At 37.9% G+C, this 20,583-nt stretch overlaps 1 protein-coding gene across 2 annotated transcripts in view; it reads left to right on the top strand.

Annotated features, from left to right (window-relative positions):
* LOC149242419 (mitogen-activated protein kinase kinase kinase NPK1-like) overlaps positions 1 to 19,426 on the top strand; it is a 30,858-nt gene extending 11,432 nt beyond the window's left edge. For both annotated transcript variants that reach the window (XM_089374240.1, XM_089374239.1), the window contains 10 exons: positions 11,008 to 11,089; positions 11,568 to 11,668; positions 16,779 to 16,818; positions 16,915 to 17,094; positions 17,202 to 17,251; positions 17,527 to 17,752; positions 17,857 to 18,090; positions 18,184 to 18,503; positions 18,770 to 18,834; positions 18,961 to 19,426. In XM_089374240.1, coding sequence (XP_089230366.1) covers positions 11,008 to 11,089; positions 11,568 to 11,668; positions 16,779 to 16,818; positions 16,915 to 17,094; positions 17,202 to 17,251; positions 17,527 to 17,752; positions 17,857 to 18,090; positions 18,184 to 18,503; positions 18,770 to 18,834; positions 18,961 to 19,070 — 1,408 coding nt within the window. In that variant the 3' untranslated portion in view covers positions 19,071 to 19,426. The remainder of the gene's footprint in view (positions 1 to 11,007; positions 11,090 to 11,567; positions 11,669 to 16,778; positions 16,819 to 16,914; positions 17,095 to 17,201; positions 17,252 to 17,526; positions 17,753 to 17,856; positions 18,091 to 18,183; positions 18,504 to 18,769; positions 18,835 to 18,960) is intronic.
* The last annotated feature ends 1,157 nt before the right edge of the window (positions 19,427 to 20,583 follow it).

Here is a 20,583-nt window from a genome sequence, read left to right as displayed (position 1 = left end):
TGGAGCCTCAAATCCTCGACAATGTATCTCAGTCCATAGGTGATTGCGCCTCGGAGATATCTCAAGATATTCTTGGCAGCAATCCAATGTATGGGATGAGGCTCGACCATAAATTGACTTAATTTATTCACTGCAAAGCATATGTTCGGACGGGAGTTCACCAAGAACATCAGGGCCCTTACGAGTTGACAATACTCAGAAGGATTTCCCAAATCGGGCCCAACAACACTTCCACATTATGTCTTGAAGTTGAGTTCCATCGATCTAGTCATAGACTTACAATCCACTATCCCACATCTTTCAAGTAGCTTCACAATGTATTTTCCTTGAGAAGGGAAAATCTCCTCTGGCTTTTGCTAGACCTCCAAGCCTAGGAAGTAGTGCATCAATCCTAGGTTCTTCATCTCGAATTTAGAAGCCAACTCCCTCTTGCATTGATAAATCAGAGGGTTTACTCTTGTCAGAAAGAGATCGCCCACATGAATTACCAAGATGAGAGGTCTATCATTTTCAACCTTGAAGTAAAGGTTCGGATCAACTTCACTTCTTGTAAAACCCAGCTTCATCAGATAATTGTCGATCCTCTCATACCAAGCCCGGGGAGCTTGCTTCAACCCATAGAAGGCTTTCTTCAACCTGCATACATGTCTCTCTCGATCTTGAACTTTGAACCCCATAGGTTGCTCCACATAGACTTCCTCGTTAAGTAAGCCCATGCAAGAAGGTAGTCTTGACATCCATTTAATGTAAATTTCATCCTTGAGAGGCAATAAGGGCAATGATCGAACAGATGGTGGTATATCGGGCAACTGGTGCAAATATCTCATCATAGTCCACACCTTCCTTTTGAGAGAAGCCTCAAGCAACAAACCTGGCCTTGAACTTTTTGGCACTTCCATCAACGCCATGCTTGATCATGTAGAGCCATTTCAAGGTGACAACATATTTGTCCTTGGGTCTAGGGACCACATCCCAGACATCATTCTTCATAATTGACTCATACTTTTCGTTCATAGCATCCTTCTAAACTTGGTGATTCACAGCTTCTTCGAATGTGCAAGGCTCAGTTTGAACAATGGTGCTCATGGCAGATAAGTACCCTTGGTACCTATTCGACTTCTTACTTTGCTGAAATGTCCTCCTTCGGCATCTTCGAGAGTGGAGGGGCAAATGGGCACCAAATTCAGAAATTCCACTTGGGTTGGAAAGTAGACAGGCAGGGCTTTCCAACAAGCACACTTGGGCTCAATTTGGACTTCAGGAAGTGCCTCAAACTCAGCCTCAAAGTGGCGCGACGCACAGAGAAATTGGCGCGGCGCACAAAGGATTTTTGCTCAATTTTTCACCTTCCAGCTCAGAAATTCGGCCAGTTTGACTAGTTTTGCTTTGTGATGTAATTTTTGATCTATCTTGATGTAATTGGATAAACATGATGTAATTTTGGCACTTATTTACTTGTTCTAGAGGATTCATTCACTAAAAAGTGAAAATTTAATGAATGAATCAGTTTCCTACCTTATAGAGGCAAGTTGTTTTGATTGCCTAGATTTTAGTGCTTTGTTTAGAATTGGTTGAAACAACTCCTAGAATGATGAGCTCGACCCCTAGAGGCAAGGAAATAGGTTTGGCTTGCCTATATTATGTAATTTCTAAGTCATTTTCAGGGTTGGACACTTGGGATTGCTTTGGCATATCATTGTACATTCTATCTCTGCATTTTTGGTTAAGGAAAGACTAGGGTTTTGCAGCACTGTTTGGGATCCATGTGGCTTTATGTTTTGATGGTGTGCTTCTTTAAGTAATTGTAAGTTCATTAGTGTTATGTGTATCATTTTCCTCTCTTTTCTTCTGAATTTGAACAAATGAGTGATTAAAGTGGAATCCATTAACTGTTATGCTCTGCTTTTGAATTTGTTTAAATTTCCATGTTTTCATCTGTTTAGTAGAATTCTTGAAACCTCTTGCTCTCCTAGCTCCTCACCAGTCTGATCTATTCATTCACTCAATTTAAAGCATCAAAACGATTGCCTTCCTTGCCCCAATCAGAACTCTGCAGAAACTGTACCTCATCCCCGAGCCCAATTTGCCTTTCTCTGTTTCCAACACAAAACCCCCAAAAACTCAAATCAAACCCCTGTACTTCATACCTAGCCTAAAATTAGCTTTTATTTCAGTCATCTCGAGCCCCATTGCTTGTCTTTTGTCAAGATCGACCCGGAGAGAGCCCTCTCCTGTCCTCGTAGCGCTAGCTACGAGGTTGATCGTGGTTTGATGTGGACCTAGAACCTTGTCTTTTCAGCCTAAGACAAATCTAGGCTCTAACAGGCACATGAAAAAAACACGGGGCTACAAAAAATTCTAAAATGAGAACATCATGTTTCTTACCGGTGAAAACTTCTTCGGGAGTTTTGGAGTTCAATGCTTGATGAGGGCATCTATTTTGAACATACACGGCAGTGTTGGCAGCTTCTCCCCATAGGAACTTCGGAAGGCCTTGATCATGAAGCATGGCACGAGTGACTTCTATAATGGAACGATTCTTCCTTTCAGCAACACCATTTTGCTCTAGAGTATATGCGGTAGTAGTCTCCCTCTTAATGCCAACTTCTCTACAATAGTCATTGAACTCATTTGATTCATATCCATTATCGGTCCTCAATATTTTGATCTTCTTCCTTGTTTGATTTTCAACCAAGGCTTTAAAAGAATGGAACCATTTGAACACTTCGTCCTTCTTCTTCAAGAAATAAATCCTGCTTTCGTGCGTCTTCTTCTTTGTCCTTCTTTGAAATAGGAAGGTCCCTAACCTTCCCAAAGGTAGCATCTTCATCAAAGGTGACATCATGACTTATTTCCACTTCTCTTTGACCAGGCACATAGATTCTATATGCATTGGAAGTTTCAATGTAGCCCACAAATGTTCCTTTCTTCCCAGATGCATCCAATTTGCGTCTCTTTTCTTTTGGCACATGAAAAAACACGGGGCTACAAAAAATTCTAAAATGAGAACATCATGTTTCTTACCGGTGAAAACTTCTTCGGGAGTTTTGGAGTTCAATGCTTGATGAGGGCATCTATTTTGAACATACACGGCAGTGTTGGCAGCTTCTCCCTATAGGAACTTCGGAAGGCCTTGATCATGAATCATGGCACGAGTGACTTCTATAATGGAACGATTCTTCCTTTCAACAACACCATTTTGATTTTCAACCAAGGCTTTAAAAGAATGGAACCATTTGAACACTTCGTCCTTCTTGTTAGTGTCAGCCTTTGCAGCCTTCCTCCAGTGATCAAACATGCTCTTACAAAGTGATTTTAAGGTGTCAAGGTCAAATTTTGTCATTTCAGTGAGTCTTCAAGCAAAATTTGGTCACTAGGTATTAGGTCTAGGGTTTGCTTTTACTCCTTCCAAAGTTGTCCAAATGTCGGTCCATGTCACCATTCAGATGAGTGTGCCATCATTTAGAGGGTTTTCATCATCATGTCAAGTTCCATTGGGTCATTTTACACCTTGTTCATGCTTCAGTTGCACCTAGGTAAAGTCCATTTCCCTCTCCTAGGGTTTTGGAGGTAATTTCTCTTGGATGGCGAAATCATCAACAAAACTTGTACCCTGATGTTCATACACCTTCCCCTATCCTACACAGAGATCCCCAAAATTCCTCATTTTCACACAAACCCTAGTTTCTTGCTACAACTTGGCAATTTTCTAGGCTAGGCCTGTGTTTTGCCCTTTTGGACCCCTTCCCCTCACTCAATCTCTGAAATTCCACTTTCCCTTACTTCCTAACATCCCTCCCTACTTCCCAAAATTTTCTTAAGAATTTAGAAGCCCCTTATCCCCTTCATTTCGACAAATCCCCTTTTCCACACATCGGAGTAGGTTTTACTCAAATGATGTTTCTGAGCAAGAAAATATGAATTTTGGAAAACTGAGAGAGGTTTTTGTCCACAATAGGCCAAGGAAAAAAAAACCTCCTTCACTTTTTACACAAGTGTCATGGTTTTAGAGAAAAGTCAAAAATACAGTCGCCTTGGGAGAATTGATGCACCTCTGAAGTGACCTTTGGAAAATCAAGTTTTCTCCTAGCTTGGTTGGCCAAATGACTTTCTTGATGAGTCAAATGATAACTAGACACAAAGATATTTCCAATGAGCTATCATGAGCTCAATTTCGAGTTGAGGAAGACCTTCAAAAGTTGACTGCAACATCACTCTGCCTTGAGGCAGTCTCATTCTACACATTTTGACTAGTCTTGGGAGATTTGACTTTTGACAGGGCAAATGAACTCCAAATTGAAAAATTCCAGTTGGGTTGGAAAGTAGACTCAAAGACCTTTCCAACGAGCTATCCTGAACCCAATTTGGACACCGGGAAGGCCTCCAATAGTCATCTGCAAAAAGGCGCGGCACACTCAGGGGTCCGTACCTGTTACAAAGAAAAGGTGCAGTCAGGTCCGCAAGATACATGACCATTAGGTGCGGAACCGCAGGTAATGTGAAGAAAAAGTGCGGACATAGACATTTTTGAGAAAAAACAGGCTTTTTTGCCCAATGCGCCGCACCACTTGGTGCGCGCTTATGATTGGGACATCTTCTGGAGGAAAACTTGATATTTTTGGATTTGTCATGAAAAGTTATGCATGCTCAGGAATGGCCGAGAGATTTCATCAAGTTCTGGGTTGCCTAAAGGGTCAAAAACACCCTAAAAATGACCTCACTGCCCCTATTTTGACACATAGGAAGCAGTCTTGGGAGATTGAAGTTTTGGAGGGGCAAATGGGCACCAAATTCAGAAATTCCACTTGGGTTGGAAAGTAGACAAGCAGGGCTTTCCAACAAGCACACTTGGGCTCAATTTGGACTTTAGGAAGTGCCTCAAACTCAGCCTCAAAGTGGCGTGATGCACAGAGGATTTTTGCTCAATTTTTCACCTTCCAGCTCAAAAATTCGGCCAGTTTGACTAGTTTTGCTTTGTGATGTAATTTTTGATCTATCTTGATGTAATTGGATAAACATGATGTAATTTTGGCACTTATTTACTTGTTCTAGAGGATTCATTCACTAAAAAGTGAAAATTTAATGAATGAATCAGTTTCCTACCTTATAGAGGCAAGTTGTTTTGATTGCCTAGATTTTAATGTTTTGTTTAGAATTGGTTGAAACAACTCCTAGAATGATGAGCTCGACCCCTAGAGGCAAGGAAATAGGTTTGGCTTGCCTATAATATGTAATTTCTAAGTCATTTTCAGGGTTGGACACTTGGGATTGCTTTGGCATATCATTGTACATTCTATCTCTGCATTTTTGGCTAAGGAAAGACTAGGGTTTTGCAGCACTGTTTGGGATCCATGTGGCTTTATGTTTTGATGGTGTGCTTCTCTAAGTAATTGTAAGCTCATTAGTGTTATGTGTATCATTTTCCTCTCTTTTCTTCTGAATTTGGACAAATGAGTGATTAAGGTGGAATCCATTAACTGTTATGCTCTGCCTTTGAATTTGTTTAAATTTCCATGTTTTCATCTGTTTAAGGAGAATTCTTGAGACCTCTTGCTCTCCTTAGCTCCTCACCAGTCCGATCTATTCATTCACTCAATTTAAAGCATCAAAATGATGGCCTTCCTTGCCCCAATTAGAACTCTGCAGAAATTGTGCCTCATCCCCGAGCCCAATTTGCCTTTCCCTGTTTCCAACACAAAACCCCCAAAAACTCAAATCAAACCCCTGTACTTCATACCTAGCCTAAAATTAGCTTTTATTTCAGTCATCTCGAGCCCCATTGCTTGCCTTTTGTTGAGATCGACCCGGAGAGAGTCCTCTCCTATCTTCGTAGGGCTAGCTACGAGGCTAAGCGTGGTTTGATGTGGACCTAGAACCTTGTCTTTTCAGCCTGAGACAAATCTAGACTCTAACAGGCACATGAAAAAACACGGGGCTACAAAAAATTCTAAAATGAGAAACATCATGTTTCTTATCGGTGAAAACTTCTTCGGGAGTTTTGGAGTTCAATGCTTGATGAGGGCATCTATTTTGAACATACATGGCAGTGTTGGCAGCTTCTCCCCATAAGAACTTCGGAAGGCCTTGATTATGAAGCATGGCACGAGTGACTTCTATAATGGAACGATTCTTCCTTTCAGTAACACCATTTTGCCCAAGAGTATATGCGGTAGTAGTCTCCTTCTTAATGCCAACTTCTCTACAATAGTCATTGAACTCATTTGATTCATATCCATTATCGGTCCTCAATATTTTGATCTTCTTCCCTGTTTGATTTTCAACCAAGGCTTTAAAAGAATGGAACCATTTGAACACTTCGTCTTTCTTCTTCAAGAAATAAATCCAAGTTTTGCGAGAGAAGTGATCCACAAAAATAGCATAATACAAATAGCCTCCCAAAGATGTCACGGGCAACATACCAAATAGATCAGAATGAACCAATTGCAAAAGGTCAGTAGTCTTGCTATCACTTGAGGGGAATGGTCCCCTTGTTTGTTTTCCTTTGGCACAACCTTGACAATCACCTTCATGTTCTACTTTAAATTCGGGCATACCTGTCATCATCTTCCTTGCTTCGGGTAGAGCCGTATAATGAAGATGAGAAAACTTTTGGTGCCATAATTCGGATAGAAGAGATGTGCCACGACCCACAAAACATAGCTCCCAGTGGACTTCCTCCAACTTGATATAGGTTGTCAACCCTGAATCCAAGAGTGAATGTTTCTTTGAAATTTATTTTCCAAACACGTACCTCTCCATCAATGAATGCCACCTTGTCCTTTCTTTATGTCCTTCAACTTGTTCTTGAGAAAGAGGACTTGGTTTGAATTGCTAACTTTAAACATGCTAACCAACTTCTCATACATCTCCTTAGATGTGCCCAGATCGGAGATGTAAGCAACTAAATGCTTGTGAACAAAATCCTGATGTTCTTCTTAGCTTTGACTTCACCTTTCTTGTACTTTGTTTTAGTGGCAACTGGTGCATTTGAAGGAGTTTCAACAATCTCTCCCAGCACATAGTCTAGAGCATCTTGCTCTTCCAAAGTCAAGTCAAGAGACATCTTCCATGCATGATAATCAGACTTATCATTGAGCTTGTCATCAGATTTGAAGTAAGATGAGGAGGCCATTGAATCTTGTCCTTGTCCAACAAATCTTAGTGATTTCTTTTCTCACTCTTGCTTGGGCTTTGTCTTCACCTCACCTCTGATACCATGTTAATTTTAGATAACAATGGTATGTTCTATGCTTTAGAGCAATTTACTTCAATTTTTCTTATTAGCCCAATATCAATTTCCAGATTAGCAATCACATTAACATTGATAGTAAATGTAGATAGAACATAAACAATAAGCAAAAGACAAGCCAAGGCAAGAGGACACAATATTTGGCGGATGCTAGGGAAAAACCCCAATGTGGGGAAAACCCTTTGATCAAATCTTCTTATTATTCTTCAAAAGTTCAGTAGAGAGAGAGAGAACATACAAAATTTACTTGCCCAATCACTGTCAAAACAGTCTGGCCAAACAATAGTCAACAGGATGCCCTAACCAGAAAGTCAACGCTGGCCAACAGAAAATCTCCTCCAAATGAGCTCGGTCAAACCCAGTCAACTCGGCCTCCAAAGACAGTAAAATTCAACTCAAAACAGTATGAAAATCTCGGTAAAATTTGGTCAATGCAGAGTCAACACTATAGTCAAAGATTCTGTGGTAAACACAGGTCAACTTCCTCCAATTGCCTCAGTTTTTGTGCTAGGAGATCCAGCCTCAAGAGATCCAGCCTCAAGAGATCGGAATAACTGCTTGAAAACCGCTGTCAAAATAGGTGAGTTGACCCTTGGTCAACACTGGTCAATGCCCCTGCAAATAGCTGAAAACAGTCCTGCGATTGGTCAACCCAAGTCAACGTGAGAAGAAGAAGAGCTGCTCCTTTGCTGTACGAACCAATGAGGAGAGGAGAGAGAAAGATGTGTTGAGTGATGATGTCCAAATGAGGAGAATGTCTCTCTTATTTATACAATTCGATGAGGGGTGGAGACACATCTATTGGGGCTACATGAGCCTACATTAGACTTCTGGCCGACCTTGACAATTTGCACGTGTGAGAATTAAATTCAAAATCTCACTTCTGCTCATCCAAACAAGATGATCTTTAGATCAATCTTGCACCTCTTGGAAAGAGGAATCCAATAAAAATATCATCTCCATCATATGAGCTGTCCATGGTGGAGTTTGGTCCTAGTTGCCAATTTTAACACTTCCCGACCTTCTTTGATGAAAGAATTTTATACCCATCCAATCTTATACCCTAAGGAATAGGAACCTAAACTAGCGAGTGTTTTGATATGCAAGTTTCTTGCAATTTGTCCATTGACACATCCAATGCTTTTACAGAAGATAGACACTTCTCCTTATCAATACCCCAATTATCGCTTTCCAAGGAACCTTTGGACTAACTTCATGCATTTGTCCACAAACCCTTTGATCTAAACCTTCCATTAGGGAAAATTTTAAGGATGAAAATTTATTTTAAAGTTTAGAAACCTTGGTGAATCTCACTAGTACATAATATGCAATTTGTAAAATGTTTGGCAATGTTTTTATACAAATATTCAAATTTCTAATAATTTTATATAGCCTCTATATAAAATTTTGGCGATTTTTAAGGTAAAAACGTTTTATGCTATAAAATTTGGGCGAATAACTTTTAGAAAATATGGAAATTAACGATTTTTTTTTTTGAAAAAGCACGGAAAATTAGGCCACTTGCAAATATTAGCCCCTTAAATTTTCCCTTCTTTCCATCACACCATTTCTATACTTCCTTTGCCATTCTTTACCGTGGACGTTCATTGAGCAGTCATTAGATGAATGCCCAGTGCAATCTCAATTTCAATCTCAATATCCTTTGCCATTCTTTGTTGACATCCAACTCAACTAAATTTTACTTATAGTGCGCACAGGGGATGTTTGGAATTGCTCATCAACATCTAAGAAGCTCTCCAATGATCAATCTATTATCTATGGCCTTGAAAGCATCAACAGATCATGGGCAGTTAGACCTAGATTGAGTGTTTTGTAACCCTTTTATTCTTGGTTCAAACTATGGCATCCTTTTTTCAAGATCAATGTGACTGTACTCTAATACCATTTCAACTGTAAAACCAAAATAGTGTCCTCTTTGGATTTAAAGTGGAAAATTAACCAACCTTTTATTAATGTGTGGAAACTGGGTGAGTATCCTAGCATCTTGGTCTAGGATCCCTCTCTATCATAATGGTAGGTTTTTCTACTAGATGAACTGTCCATAGAAATGATTCATTAGAGTTTCGCTTGTTATCCCCACAACCCGCTCCATTGTGACGTCCACCCCAAATATCAATTCAGGTTTACCTTTTAGTAGCTTAATGGACCTCTTGCCCTTCTCTCCAGCTTTCAACTCTTTCTTGCTCCTTACCACCCTTTATTCCTTCATTGGTTATCCAATTCTCCCTGTCTCCTAGACTCTTGACAGCTTCAGGGGACCTCTAGACCTGGTTATCTTCCTTTGAATGATGGAATCCCCATAACTCCTAAGCATAACTGCTTGGACAAAGGTGCTCTACATTGAAAATGGTGAAATTTTCACTACTCATATCGAAATGTCCTCCAAGTTTTTTCAATTCGATGAATTAGGTGATTTTTAATGAGCTTTCAATATTTTCTTGTCCTTCTGTCATGTGAAGTTACAGCCTCCAAATTGTCTGAGGATGCCAAAAATTGGAAGGAATGGTTAGAGTTGGCCAAAGGAGCCCCCACATCATTGTTTTGGAGCTGTCCTTGGTGTCTTCAACTTCCTGACTAGGTGTCGTTGCTCCATTAACGAAAATAGTAGCCCCTTTTGTAGGATCTATAGGGTAGTCAAGGTCCTCTTCCTTTGGTTTTGTGCTCCAAGCCTCTTTCTTCTCCGTTCTTGATCCTAGCCCCACTTTTGTTCTTTTTGATGACTCTTTCTTGCTTTTTTGCCTAGTCATAATTCCTATTTTATGATTTATTATGTTAGATGTAATGATGTATATGTTATTGGTGCATTGTTATGTATAATATTTCCTCCAGATACATTTCCCTGCTTCCGCGTTCCTCTAACTCAGAAACTTGATGGAACATTGTTTTAGATATTGAATATAATACAACTTACATTTCATCTTGACAATCTAATGTTATTTGGAAAATGATTATACCAGTGAAAGTTGGATTCCTAAGCCATGACATGATTCGATTGTCAGAGGAACTTAGAAGAGGAGCAAGACACAATAATCCAGCCTATATGCACTATATCAAATACCATTAATATATATTGAATTAAACATGGGAAACACTTCATTGAAAATTCCAAACAGAACTAATTGATGAGCAATTTGTATTTTAAACTCCTTACATTCTCTATTTGAAATTATTTGTAACTAGGTTTTAAACCTTAGCATAGTTTAGAAACAGATTTGAGTTTGTCACTTGATACATCTAGCCTCAGGAGTGTTTTGGATTTTATTTTAGCAAGTTCTCTTTTAAAAGACATAATTTAATTTATACTTTGTTTATGTTTCCCAGTTTGTGTGTTTAAATTTTTATCCCTAGTCTTATCCTAGTTCGACTAGACTTAATGAACTGACTATATTTTACAGATTATGAAATTCCTTTATTGCTTAGATAGAACTATAATACCATGTTCTTCAAAGAGGCTTGGACTACTTTCAAGTTCATAAACACTCTTTATTAGTTATTATTGATCAGAATTATATATGAATGGAAAAGTTATGATTTGCCTTTCCATAGGCTTTATTGGAGAATACGATAATATAATATTCATTTTATTTTCCTTTGAAATAATGCGTTTTAACATCATAGTTTTGACTTAAATATACCCCCATTTCCTCTGTTTAAAAATATTCTATAATCCTTTGCTGAAATGATTTCTTTGAAAAAGTGATGGGTAATGTCTGACCAAGTTTTTAATCATTGCTTAGGTCTGCGGATATATGGAGTGTTGGTTGTACTGTTATTGAAATGGCAACAGGCAAACCTCCATGGAGCCAGCAATTTCAAGAGGTTTTTCATAAACTCTTTTTCTCATAGTTGTTTATTGTGCTCGTTTGTTTCTTCTAGATGGAATATAGAAGAAAGAAAAGCATGACAAATTGTTTCAATCGCTGAAATATTATTGGAAATGGGTTTGAGTTGCTGTAATGCTAATTTGTCAAAAAGTTGCATGCAACCTTATGTTTTGTTCAATTTTTTCTTTCTAGATTCAGGATCAAATTTAGTTACATTTATGCTTTAGATATTATATACTTAGAACTCATCTTACAATTTGTACCTTAGTTTACCTTATATATCATATGCCATTGTTTTTTTCGGGTTGGATTCTATATTCTACAATTCCATTTGCTAGTTTATGTATTCTTTTGTCATTTAGAATAAGATTGTGTTTTTTCCTTCTGAATACTTTATTCTGCACCTTGCTTATTTTTTATTTTTGGTATTCTAAGTTCTTATATGTTGGCATGGGTTGTGACTCATATTGCAGGTGGCTGCATTATTTCATATTGGAACAACAAAGTCACACCCACCAATTCCGGATCATATCTCACCAGAGGCAAAAGATTTTCTACTGAAATGTTTGAAGAAGTACGTACAGTGAAATATATAGTTGGTCAAATAATGTATATTAACCTATGTTGCATGAGTTTCTGGAACGTGGGAACGTTGAGAACTTGGGTACGGGTGTCGGGAATGGCTAGAGGTTTCCCCAAAATTTACAGGAAACGGCTAATCGGGAACAGTAATATTATATAATAAAAAAAATTAAAAATATAAAAATAAAAAATATATAATTATATAATAATCAAAATTAATATTAAATCAAAATATTCAAATATTAAAATCAATTTAAATATATAATCTCTCTTATATATAAATATATTCTCTTGGTGTCTCTCTTCCTGAGTCTCTCCCTTTTATATATATAAAATATTAAAATGTCAAGTTCATTATCAGTTCTCTGACACATGACCAGTATTTGAAACAATATGCCTTAAAAGTACAAAGGAACAATTTTACCTATGTTTCTCTAGTAATTCTTATGAGAAAAAGTAAAGCGACTCTAATGGTTAAGCATTGACTGCCACATACAATATGCACACAATCTTCTGCGATACATATACATGAACAAAATAATAAATACTCATCAGCATGACGTCCCAGATATTGCCCTTACATTGACGTGTCGCATGCGTCCTTAACCCATCAAGAGATTGCTCCATTTTCTCAATTAAGGATATCGGTGTTAAGGATGTCTTTGGCCTTTCTTCCTGCGAAGGTTTCAACAAAGCCTCATGTTTTGTGGGCAGTTCAACATATTTGTCTACATGCTTTGTATTCCCCAACCCCAGGGAACGCGGGAACTCCAAAAAAACAGTCTTCAAAGCTCCCGGAACTTTCCCAAGCTCCCATTGCAGCTCCCACAGAAAAGGGAACGTTCCCATACAGTTCCAAAGCTTCCGGGAGCGCAGGAACCACTGGAACGAGTTTTCCACCTCTAGGGAGCGGTTCTTGTGTAACAGAGATATTAACAGACAAATAAATGAGTCAGTTGAAATCTTTAACTTGCCTAAAATGTGCTTTTGAACATGGTGATTCCCCAACCCCAGGGAACGCGGGAACTCCAAAAACAGTCTTCAAAGCTCCCGGAACTTTCCCAAGCTCCCATTGCAGCTCCCACAGAAAAGGGAACGTTCCCATACAGTTCCAAAGCTTCTGGGAGCGCAGGAACCACTGGAACGGGTTTCCCACCTCTAGGGAGCGGTTCCTGTGTAACAGAGATATTAACAGACAAATAAATGAGTCAGTTGAAATCTTTAACTTGCCTAAAATGTGCTTTTGAACATGGTGCTAGCTCTTGAACTTCAATAGAACCTATATTACTTCTTACTGTACGCTCAACCTTTAGATATTACTGAATGTTTTCAACTCTGCTTATTTCCTGCATTTGATGCTATTGTAGAGTGCGCCTATCCACTACACATTGCATTATTCATTAATCATTGACATAAAAGGCAAGTTGGAATTCTGTGCAAGGCAGTCTATACTAGCCAATTAGATTCGGCATTGTTGACGTTTGAGATGGCTATATTGACAGTCATTATAACTGGTATGCACGTGTAGTACATAACAGAAAGATGATTTGAGCTAATGACGGGGTTTGGCAATTAATAGGAGTGTATCTTGCATACCAATTTTATAACAATTTTAACTTACCTTGATTGAAAACTTTTTGGAGTCAAAATTTTCTTGACTTTTGAAAAATTCCTACCATATTTGAAATTTTGAATCTATATCTGAATATGGATTTGTATCTATATAAATGATAAATTTCATTGATGCTGCCACAGTTTATATATCCTTCTCATGGTAATCACTAGTCATCACTTTATTATATAGTGCTCAAGTTGGTTATGGTAGTTCCACTATGTAACCAGTAACGTTGAAACCTCAATGTTACATTGGTCACATATCTAACATATAAAACGACACAAGTACTAACGGATCCTAACAATACTCTAACGAGTGTTTTCAATAATCTATTGTGTCAACTTAACATCTTCTGATATTAGGTGTTTCAAAGATGTGAAGATTGTAGCAGACTATAGAAGATTGTAGCAGACTATAGAAGTGATAAGTAGTTTTTTGTTAATTTCTAAATACCAGGTCTGATCTATTTCACACATCGATTTCTTAATAACCAAAAATTTATTTCAGCAGTAAATTATTTTTTTTAGCTGCTAAAAATAAACACACTGGTATTTTAACTTTTCATTGTAAATTTGCAGTGGAAAATGCTCAAAAAATTCGGTTACAAACTGCACATGATTTTGCCCAATCAAAGCTTTCTTCGCATTAATTTATCTAGAAAATTTTGGGGCCTTGACCCATAGAGAAAATACACAGAAATTACAGCAATTGTTTGAACCTGGAAACGGCCCACTTGTTTTTTGGCCTAGAGAAAAATTGACCTTTGGAAATCAGTTAGTTGCTTGAAGAATGACTTGGCCTTGGCAAATTCTTGGCCTGTGCTTGCAAGTCTCGGCCTCTCCTCACTGCTGGAACTCAGCCTCCACTCTCACAGTTTTGGCCTACTCAGATTTTTGGCGCCCCCCCTCCAAGTCTCGGCCCTCACTCAGATTTTCGGCCAACACAATTTTTCTATTTGGAAAAACTGGCTGCACACTTTTCACTCTCTTCAGTCTTTAGCAAACTTGCAATATCACTCATGCAAGTCTCTTGCTTAATGTCGCACTGTTGTATCTTCATCCTCTCCTTTAGGTTCCCTTCAGAATTTCTCATTGAGCCAAATCCCTAATCTCCAAAGTGATGGTGGCCCCCCACCTTCTTCAAAAGTATCCCCTTTTTTCTGAATTCTCTTTTTCCAAGTCACTAGTATATGTGTTATGAAGATCAAGGGCATAGAAAGGAAAATCGCTTGTTGAACTTCTGCGTTCATTTGGAGGAGGGTGGGTGGTTTCTTGAATTGTTCTGATACTCTTGTTTTTCACCTGTTTCTTGAATGTTCATGGGAAAACAAGGAGATTCTTTTTCATCTCTACAAGTAGGAATATATTCTTTGTAGGAGATTCACCATTGTTTTCTTCTTGAAGTGAGACGGTAAACCTTGTAGTGGGATTTTCTTTGTTGCTGAGTAAATGAGCCATTGTAAGCTCCTATGTGGTTCTATCAAGCTCTCTTCACTGATTTCTTCATTTAGGGAATGGTGACAAACGATTTCTTGGTTTTCTTCTTCTACGATTTTTCCCATTTATTGGACCCTTCTCAATCAAGCCATCCATTCATCATCTTTCTCTGAATGATGTGATAACAATTCAAGAGAAGGAGGGAATGTTGAGCATCTTCATGAAAATCTTCATCTTCACCTACAAAATCATTTTTCAACTCGAATAGCATTTGTTGTGTTGCGATTTGACCTTGAGCCATCGTATTTAGGATCTTTTGATATTCCTTCATCTGTCGTGTCACAAGGGTGATGGGATTTGGAATAGCCTCTACAATTACTTTTTCTTTGAACTTTTGCACACAAGGCTCCACATGCTTTTCATTGACATGACAGGAAATTGAGTGCATCCTCTTTCCACTTTGTTTCTGTAATAAGATCGCTGGAAAGATGCTCACCAAACTGTGATAACCAAGTCGTTAATCTTTTCTTGCTTTCTCCCTTGTATATCAATGAAGAGTCAAGACATAAATGTCATCAACCTCCTCATACTCATATCCACTGTTCCTGAACACTTATGATACATTGCGAGAATGATTTTATTTGTTTGGGTAAAAAACTGCAATACCATTTCCAGGCTTCATATCTTTGCATTGATAACACAAAAACTTTCATTAATTCATCCTTAAAGACAATGTTAGTATCTACGATAAAATTCATAAATATATTCTAAGAAATCCAGAGCTGACCATGGATTTCCATTAAACATAAGGAACTTGCATATACAAATCAATTATGGGTAAATGTGGATATCTCAAAATGCATGATGAATTCAAAGGAATATACATGGTCATCCTTTAAACTGGAATTTGGCGAGCTGACCATGGATTTCCATTAAACATAAGGAACTTGCATATACAAATCAATTATGGGAAAATGTGGATATCTCAAAATGCATGATGAATTCAAAGGAATATACATGGTCATCCTTTAAATTGAAATTTGCTCGCCAATCATAAATATGGACTCACCCATATTTACTTTAATTCCTACCTTGGATAATAGCCCTTTTCTATTGCACCTTTTTATTTTTTGTTGAAGTGGAATCACTAGATGAGATCCTCCAAGTTAGTCCTTAAACAAATATCTCATCAAGTACAAATACAAAATAAAAAGCTTACCAAGGGGTATTATTGTGTACAACTAGGGTTAAATGACCTTCTCCCTGGCAACAGCACCAAATTATGTTAGCTGTGGATGGGAACAATTCACACTTTTGAATATTTCTCTAAAATGTCGTTGCATGCCAGATTATTTGACCTTGTCCCTGGCAATGGGGCCAAAAAATATTATCGATCAGATTAGCAATGGTGCTAAGGTCCAAGCAAACCTTGCCAAATGGAAACACATAGGGGAGAGACTCACTGTCTCTTCGGCCCAAACCCCCACTATTTAGGCCCAACACCTCTTAAACAGCCAATGAAGGAGTCCCTAAATAATTCCCAACAACTCCGGTACAAAATCAGTGCCTTATGTGGAGTCAAATGGGGGGAGGTGTTTAGTTTGTACTTGCTGTCTACTTGTAAAATTTGTCATTGTACTAGTGGAATTCTAAATAGCAAATATCAGTAGCCAAAACTCAATAAACGTATAGTATGCAACCTATGGATTTTGGTTTGGTCTGAAAATCCTAACTAGACAAACAAAGATCTTTCAGTTTAAGTCACTGGTTATATTAGACCATATTCGTATACACCTGCCCATATACCATAATTCAAATGCAAATATGGCCGTATTTGGTCTTTGATAACTATGCCTTGAATTTCTTGTTTAAATTTGGAACTGTGATACTATTCCGTATATGTACTGCTTCATTTTCCTTGGTTGTTGAGTGTTTCCATTTAGTTAGTGCTTATTATGTATGTCTTCATTAAGAGTAAGGAACAAGTTTGGAGAACTTTATCTATTGGCAGGCTTTTCTTAAACCAACTTCTATTTTCATGTTGTGTGCAGAGAACCAAATTTGAGGCCCACTGCAGCTGAATTGCTTCAGGTTTAATATCAGACGAGCAACCTCTAATGTGTTATTCTCCCTCCCCCTCAGTGGGTTACAGTTTGTCATTACTAATGCTCATATTTAATTTTACAGCATCCTTTTGTCGTTGGCAACTACCGTGATCCACATCCTCTTGTTAGGTCCTCTGCTATGAGGGACTACCGAGATGCACATCCTCTTGTTAGATCCTCTACTGTCGGACGCTACCGAGATCCACCTCCTTGTATTGGGGGTAACAGAGATCCACTTCCTCTTGTTAGGTCCTCGGCTCTGGTCAGTAGTGCCAATTGCATTTTATTTAGTTTTTGTGTTTGATAATTAGCAAAGGAGTTTACTATTTTATGTTCAGTTTTCATGCTTTTATGGTGCTGGCATTTCAGGAACGCTCTCTGAATCTTTTACGCCAGTCAACTTCCTACATAAGAAACTCGTAAGTGATTACCATATCATCAAGCCTAACGCAGATGTTGGATGTAAAGTTGATTCTTTTGAGCTGTCTGGGCATTTTTGAAGGAATCTCTAGAAGAGATTTCTGATAAAGCACTTAAGATTTATATTGCGCTTTTACTTGTCGTTAGTTACTTTTGATTGAGTTCTTGTATTTGATTAGTAATTGCTTACTCATATTATACTAAAGCTAGGATCATTGTTTGTACCTTGACCCTTACTTTATTTCAATCAAAGATGCACCCTTCTTTAATGCAGCCTTGATATTAGTAGTATGCTAAATTCAACTAGAAGCATACAAGATATGCCAAATCTTGGGAGCGTGAGGAGCTCACTTGGAAGAGTATTTTCTGTACGGCAGTCAACTTTGAAAAGTATAGAAGCACCAAAGTTGAGAAATGTGATGTCTAATAACTTCCCTTTGGAAGAGGATTTGAATTGTTCTGTACGGCTTGACTCGTTCAAATCAGATTGCTTTACAAAGGTGGGTTCAATTGTCTAAAGTCTCTGTTTTCACTAAACTAACGGGTTTTAAATAATGCTTATAGACATTTGTTAATATTGCTTGCCTGTATGTGTTTGATATAGAGTTTTAATCCTTTATCGGAGCCATTAGATGAAGATGAATGGCAATGCAAATTCAGGGATAGTGAGGATGTAAGGGCTTCACGGGGACTGGGTAATATCATGCTTGAATCAACGACACATAGTGAGGCCCCTGAAAAAAATGAAAAAGACTTTACTTTTCAATGTGGGCGTCCACTGTATGATGATGATGAAGAGGTTACAGAGTCTAAAATAAGAGCCTTTTTGGATGAGAAGGTAAAGTCAAGTTATCGTTTAAGTTTTCAAGTATTTATGTACATTCACTAACATTCTTTATGTTAATATGCTGTCTTAAATTCACCATGACAGGCTTTAGAACTGAAAAAGTTACAAACACCACTATATGAGGAGTTCTACAATACCATGAATGGAGCTCTAGATTTGGAAAACGACATTGGTGGAAGTGACAAAGCCTTGGCCATTGTGAAATGCAAGTCACATAGTAAAGGTTCAAATGGTGCTTCACTTGACATGAGCAAACGTGATAGTGATGCAAGCATAAACTCAGGTAGTCCAGCAGGAGCTGCTTCTAGTGCTAATGTCTATCCACTGAGAGAAGTTTCCTCACCTCGTCTAAATGAATGGAATGGTGGCATCCAGGAAACTCAGCAAGCATCAGCCAGCCCTAGGTACGTTCTCTGATCAATATTGTGGATGTTCATTTGGGTGTGTGACCGTGTGTGTTGCATACACATACAGTTGTTTGTCAGATGGCTTTAGAGTCACTATTTGTATGTCTGTCTGTGTATATGCAGTTTCTAGGAAAGTTTTTTGCATGCTCATTTGTTCGATTTGTTTTACTTTTACTAATTGATTTCATCTGATTTTTAAAATAGTCACTTTGTTTCGTTATAAATATTGTTATCCATCTACTAAAACTTTAAGTTCTTTTTAGTTTGAGTTCTGAGCTTCAGAGAGCCTGGAAAGAAGAGCTATATCAGGAACTTGAGAGAAAGCGAGGTAAGCGTTTTCTTTGAAAGATGTACATACTTCTTTGACATACAAGTTATACCTACTTCTTATTGCACAGTATGTTTTTACAATAATCCAGTATATGACATCCTTTTGATGAATGCTTTACTGCAGAAGAAATGAGGAAGCAGTTAGCAGCAAATAGTGGCAAGACATCATCACCTAAAGGCAAATTGATGCAACGCCATAGGGACCATTTGGCTAGCCCCACTCCCACAAAATGAGTTTCTATGGTCCAAAGAAGTTTCTTGTCAATCAGTCCACCACATTTTGCTGAGCAACGCAAAGTGGTGAAATCAATCAAGAACCTTTCTGTGCAGTTGAAGGAGCCCTTGCACTGCCTGCTGCATATAATGTAATTGTACATGGCTTGCTTATGCTTTTCAGGGAAGAATTTCTTATTTGCGTGTATCAGCAGGTCGTTGTGTATATGATTTATATGTATTAGAAAACTGAGCAGTCACTGGTTATGATGCGTGCTGCATGTATTCACAAGCAGCTTGGTAAAATGGATTTCTTTGGTCACAGGCTAGCATTGTCTTTGTCAATTCTGGACGGCAGAGAAGAGTGGTGATTATGAGTTTTTTTGTAACAAAGTGTGGTCCAAATGATATTTGGCAGAAATAAATGTAATAAAGTTATTCTTAGACGGGAGAAAAAATGTTTAGCTAAGTGGAGCATGGCAATCTTTAGCCAAGTGACGGAAGCAATTTGTGCCCTTTGAGCATTTGGATAGGTTATGGTCGTAGTTTGTAACATAGGTATCAAATCTTGAATCAAGTTGTATGTGGTTTAAGAAGGTATCAAGAATGTTTGCTGTCAATTGTCCGAGTTACTGTCAAAAAATTTAGCTATACTATCATATATTCCGAAATCTGGTTCTGTTTTCAAAATATTGCCGTCAATGGAATTTTTGGTGCTCTTATTGTAGTGTCTATTTCACTAATCTTGATGGTAATTGCTCTCCAAACGCAGGTCAACTTTGACCCTCGTAATTCAACACTTTCGGTTTTTCTTTTCCACTGTTCCTGATCTGTTTTGTTGATCTATCTGGTACCTGCTAGACTTTGCAATGCAAGGGTCATCTAGCTTTGGGCGGCTATACGCATACATAATTTAAGTCGTTCCCTTTTTAGGCCACTATACAGTTTGTTGATGATGGCTCTAAACAGCAAATAAAATTGTCGTTGCCTTTTGAAAAAGGTCATTAAAGGTCATATGGTCAACCCATGATTATTTTTCATTATGATTGAATTTGTTTGAGCGAGCGCTGGAGATTGATATTGAGACTTAATTGATGATTGATGAAATGTGATTTTTACACAGCCGACTTACATGACATTGTGAATATTTATATCATGGTCTTGTCATTCTTAATTGTGATTTACTCAAATCACAAATGCTGTGTTTTTTGTGTTTTAACATTTTGATAATTAGATCTTCATTTATGTTTTTTATATTTATTTGCATTTTTCAAAATTGCGATTTACTCAAGTCACAAATGCTGTGTTTTTTGTGTTTTAACATTTTGATACTTAGATCTTCATTTATGTTTTTTAATATTTATTTGCATTTTTTCAAGGATTTCAAATGGAGTTGTTATTGATGTGTCCTAAAATTTAGGGGGGTGTTTACATGTCCCTTGGATGCATTGCCATGCTCCCATGTCCTGCCATCCCAAAAACTTGATGGAACATTGATATTGATAGATGTCCATACTGATATTATCCATTGCTT

This window comes from Pinus tabuliformis, chromosome 8 (genome assembly GCF_031772625.1).
Source record: "Pinus tabuliformis cultivar Carrire ecotype Pingquan chromosome 8, CPIR1, whole genome shotgun sequence".
NCBI classification, from domain to species: domain Eukaryota; kingdom Viridiplantae; phylum Streptophyta; class Pinopsida; order Pinales; family Pinaceae; genus Pinus; species Pinus tabuliformis.
The sequence above is the reverse complement of the archived record's forward strand: the minus strand, read 5'-3'. Positions and strand labels throughout refer to the sequence as shown.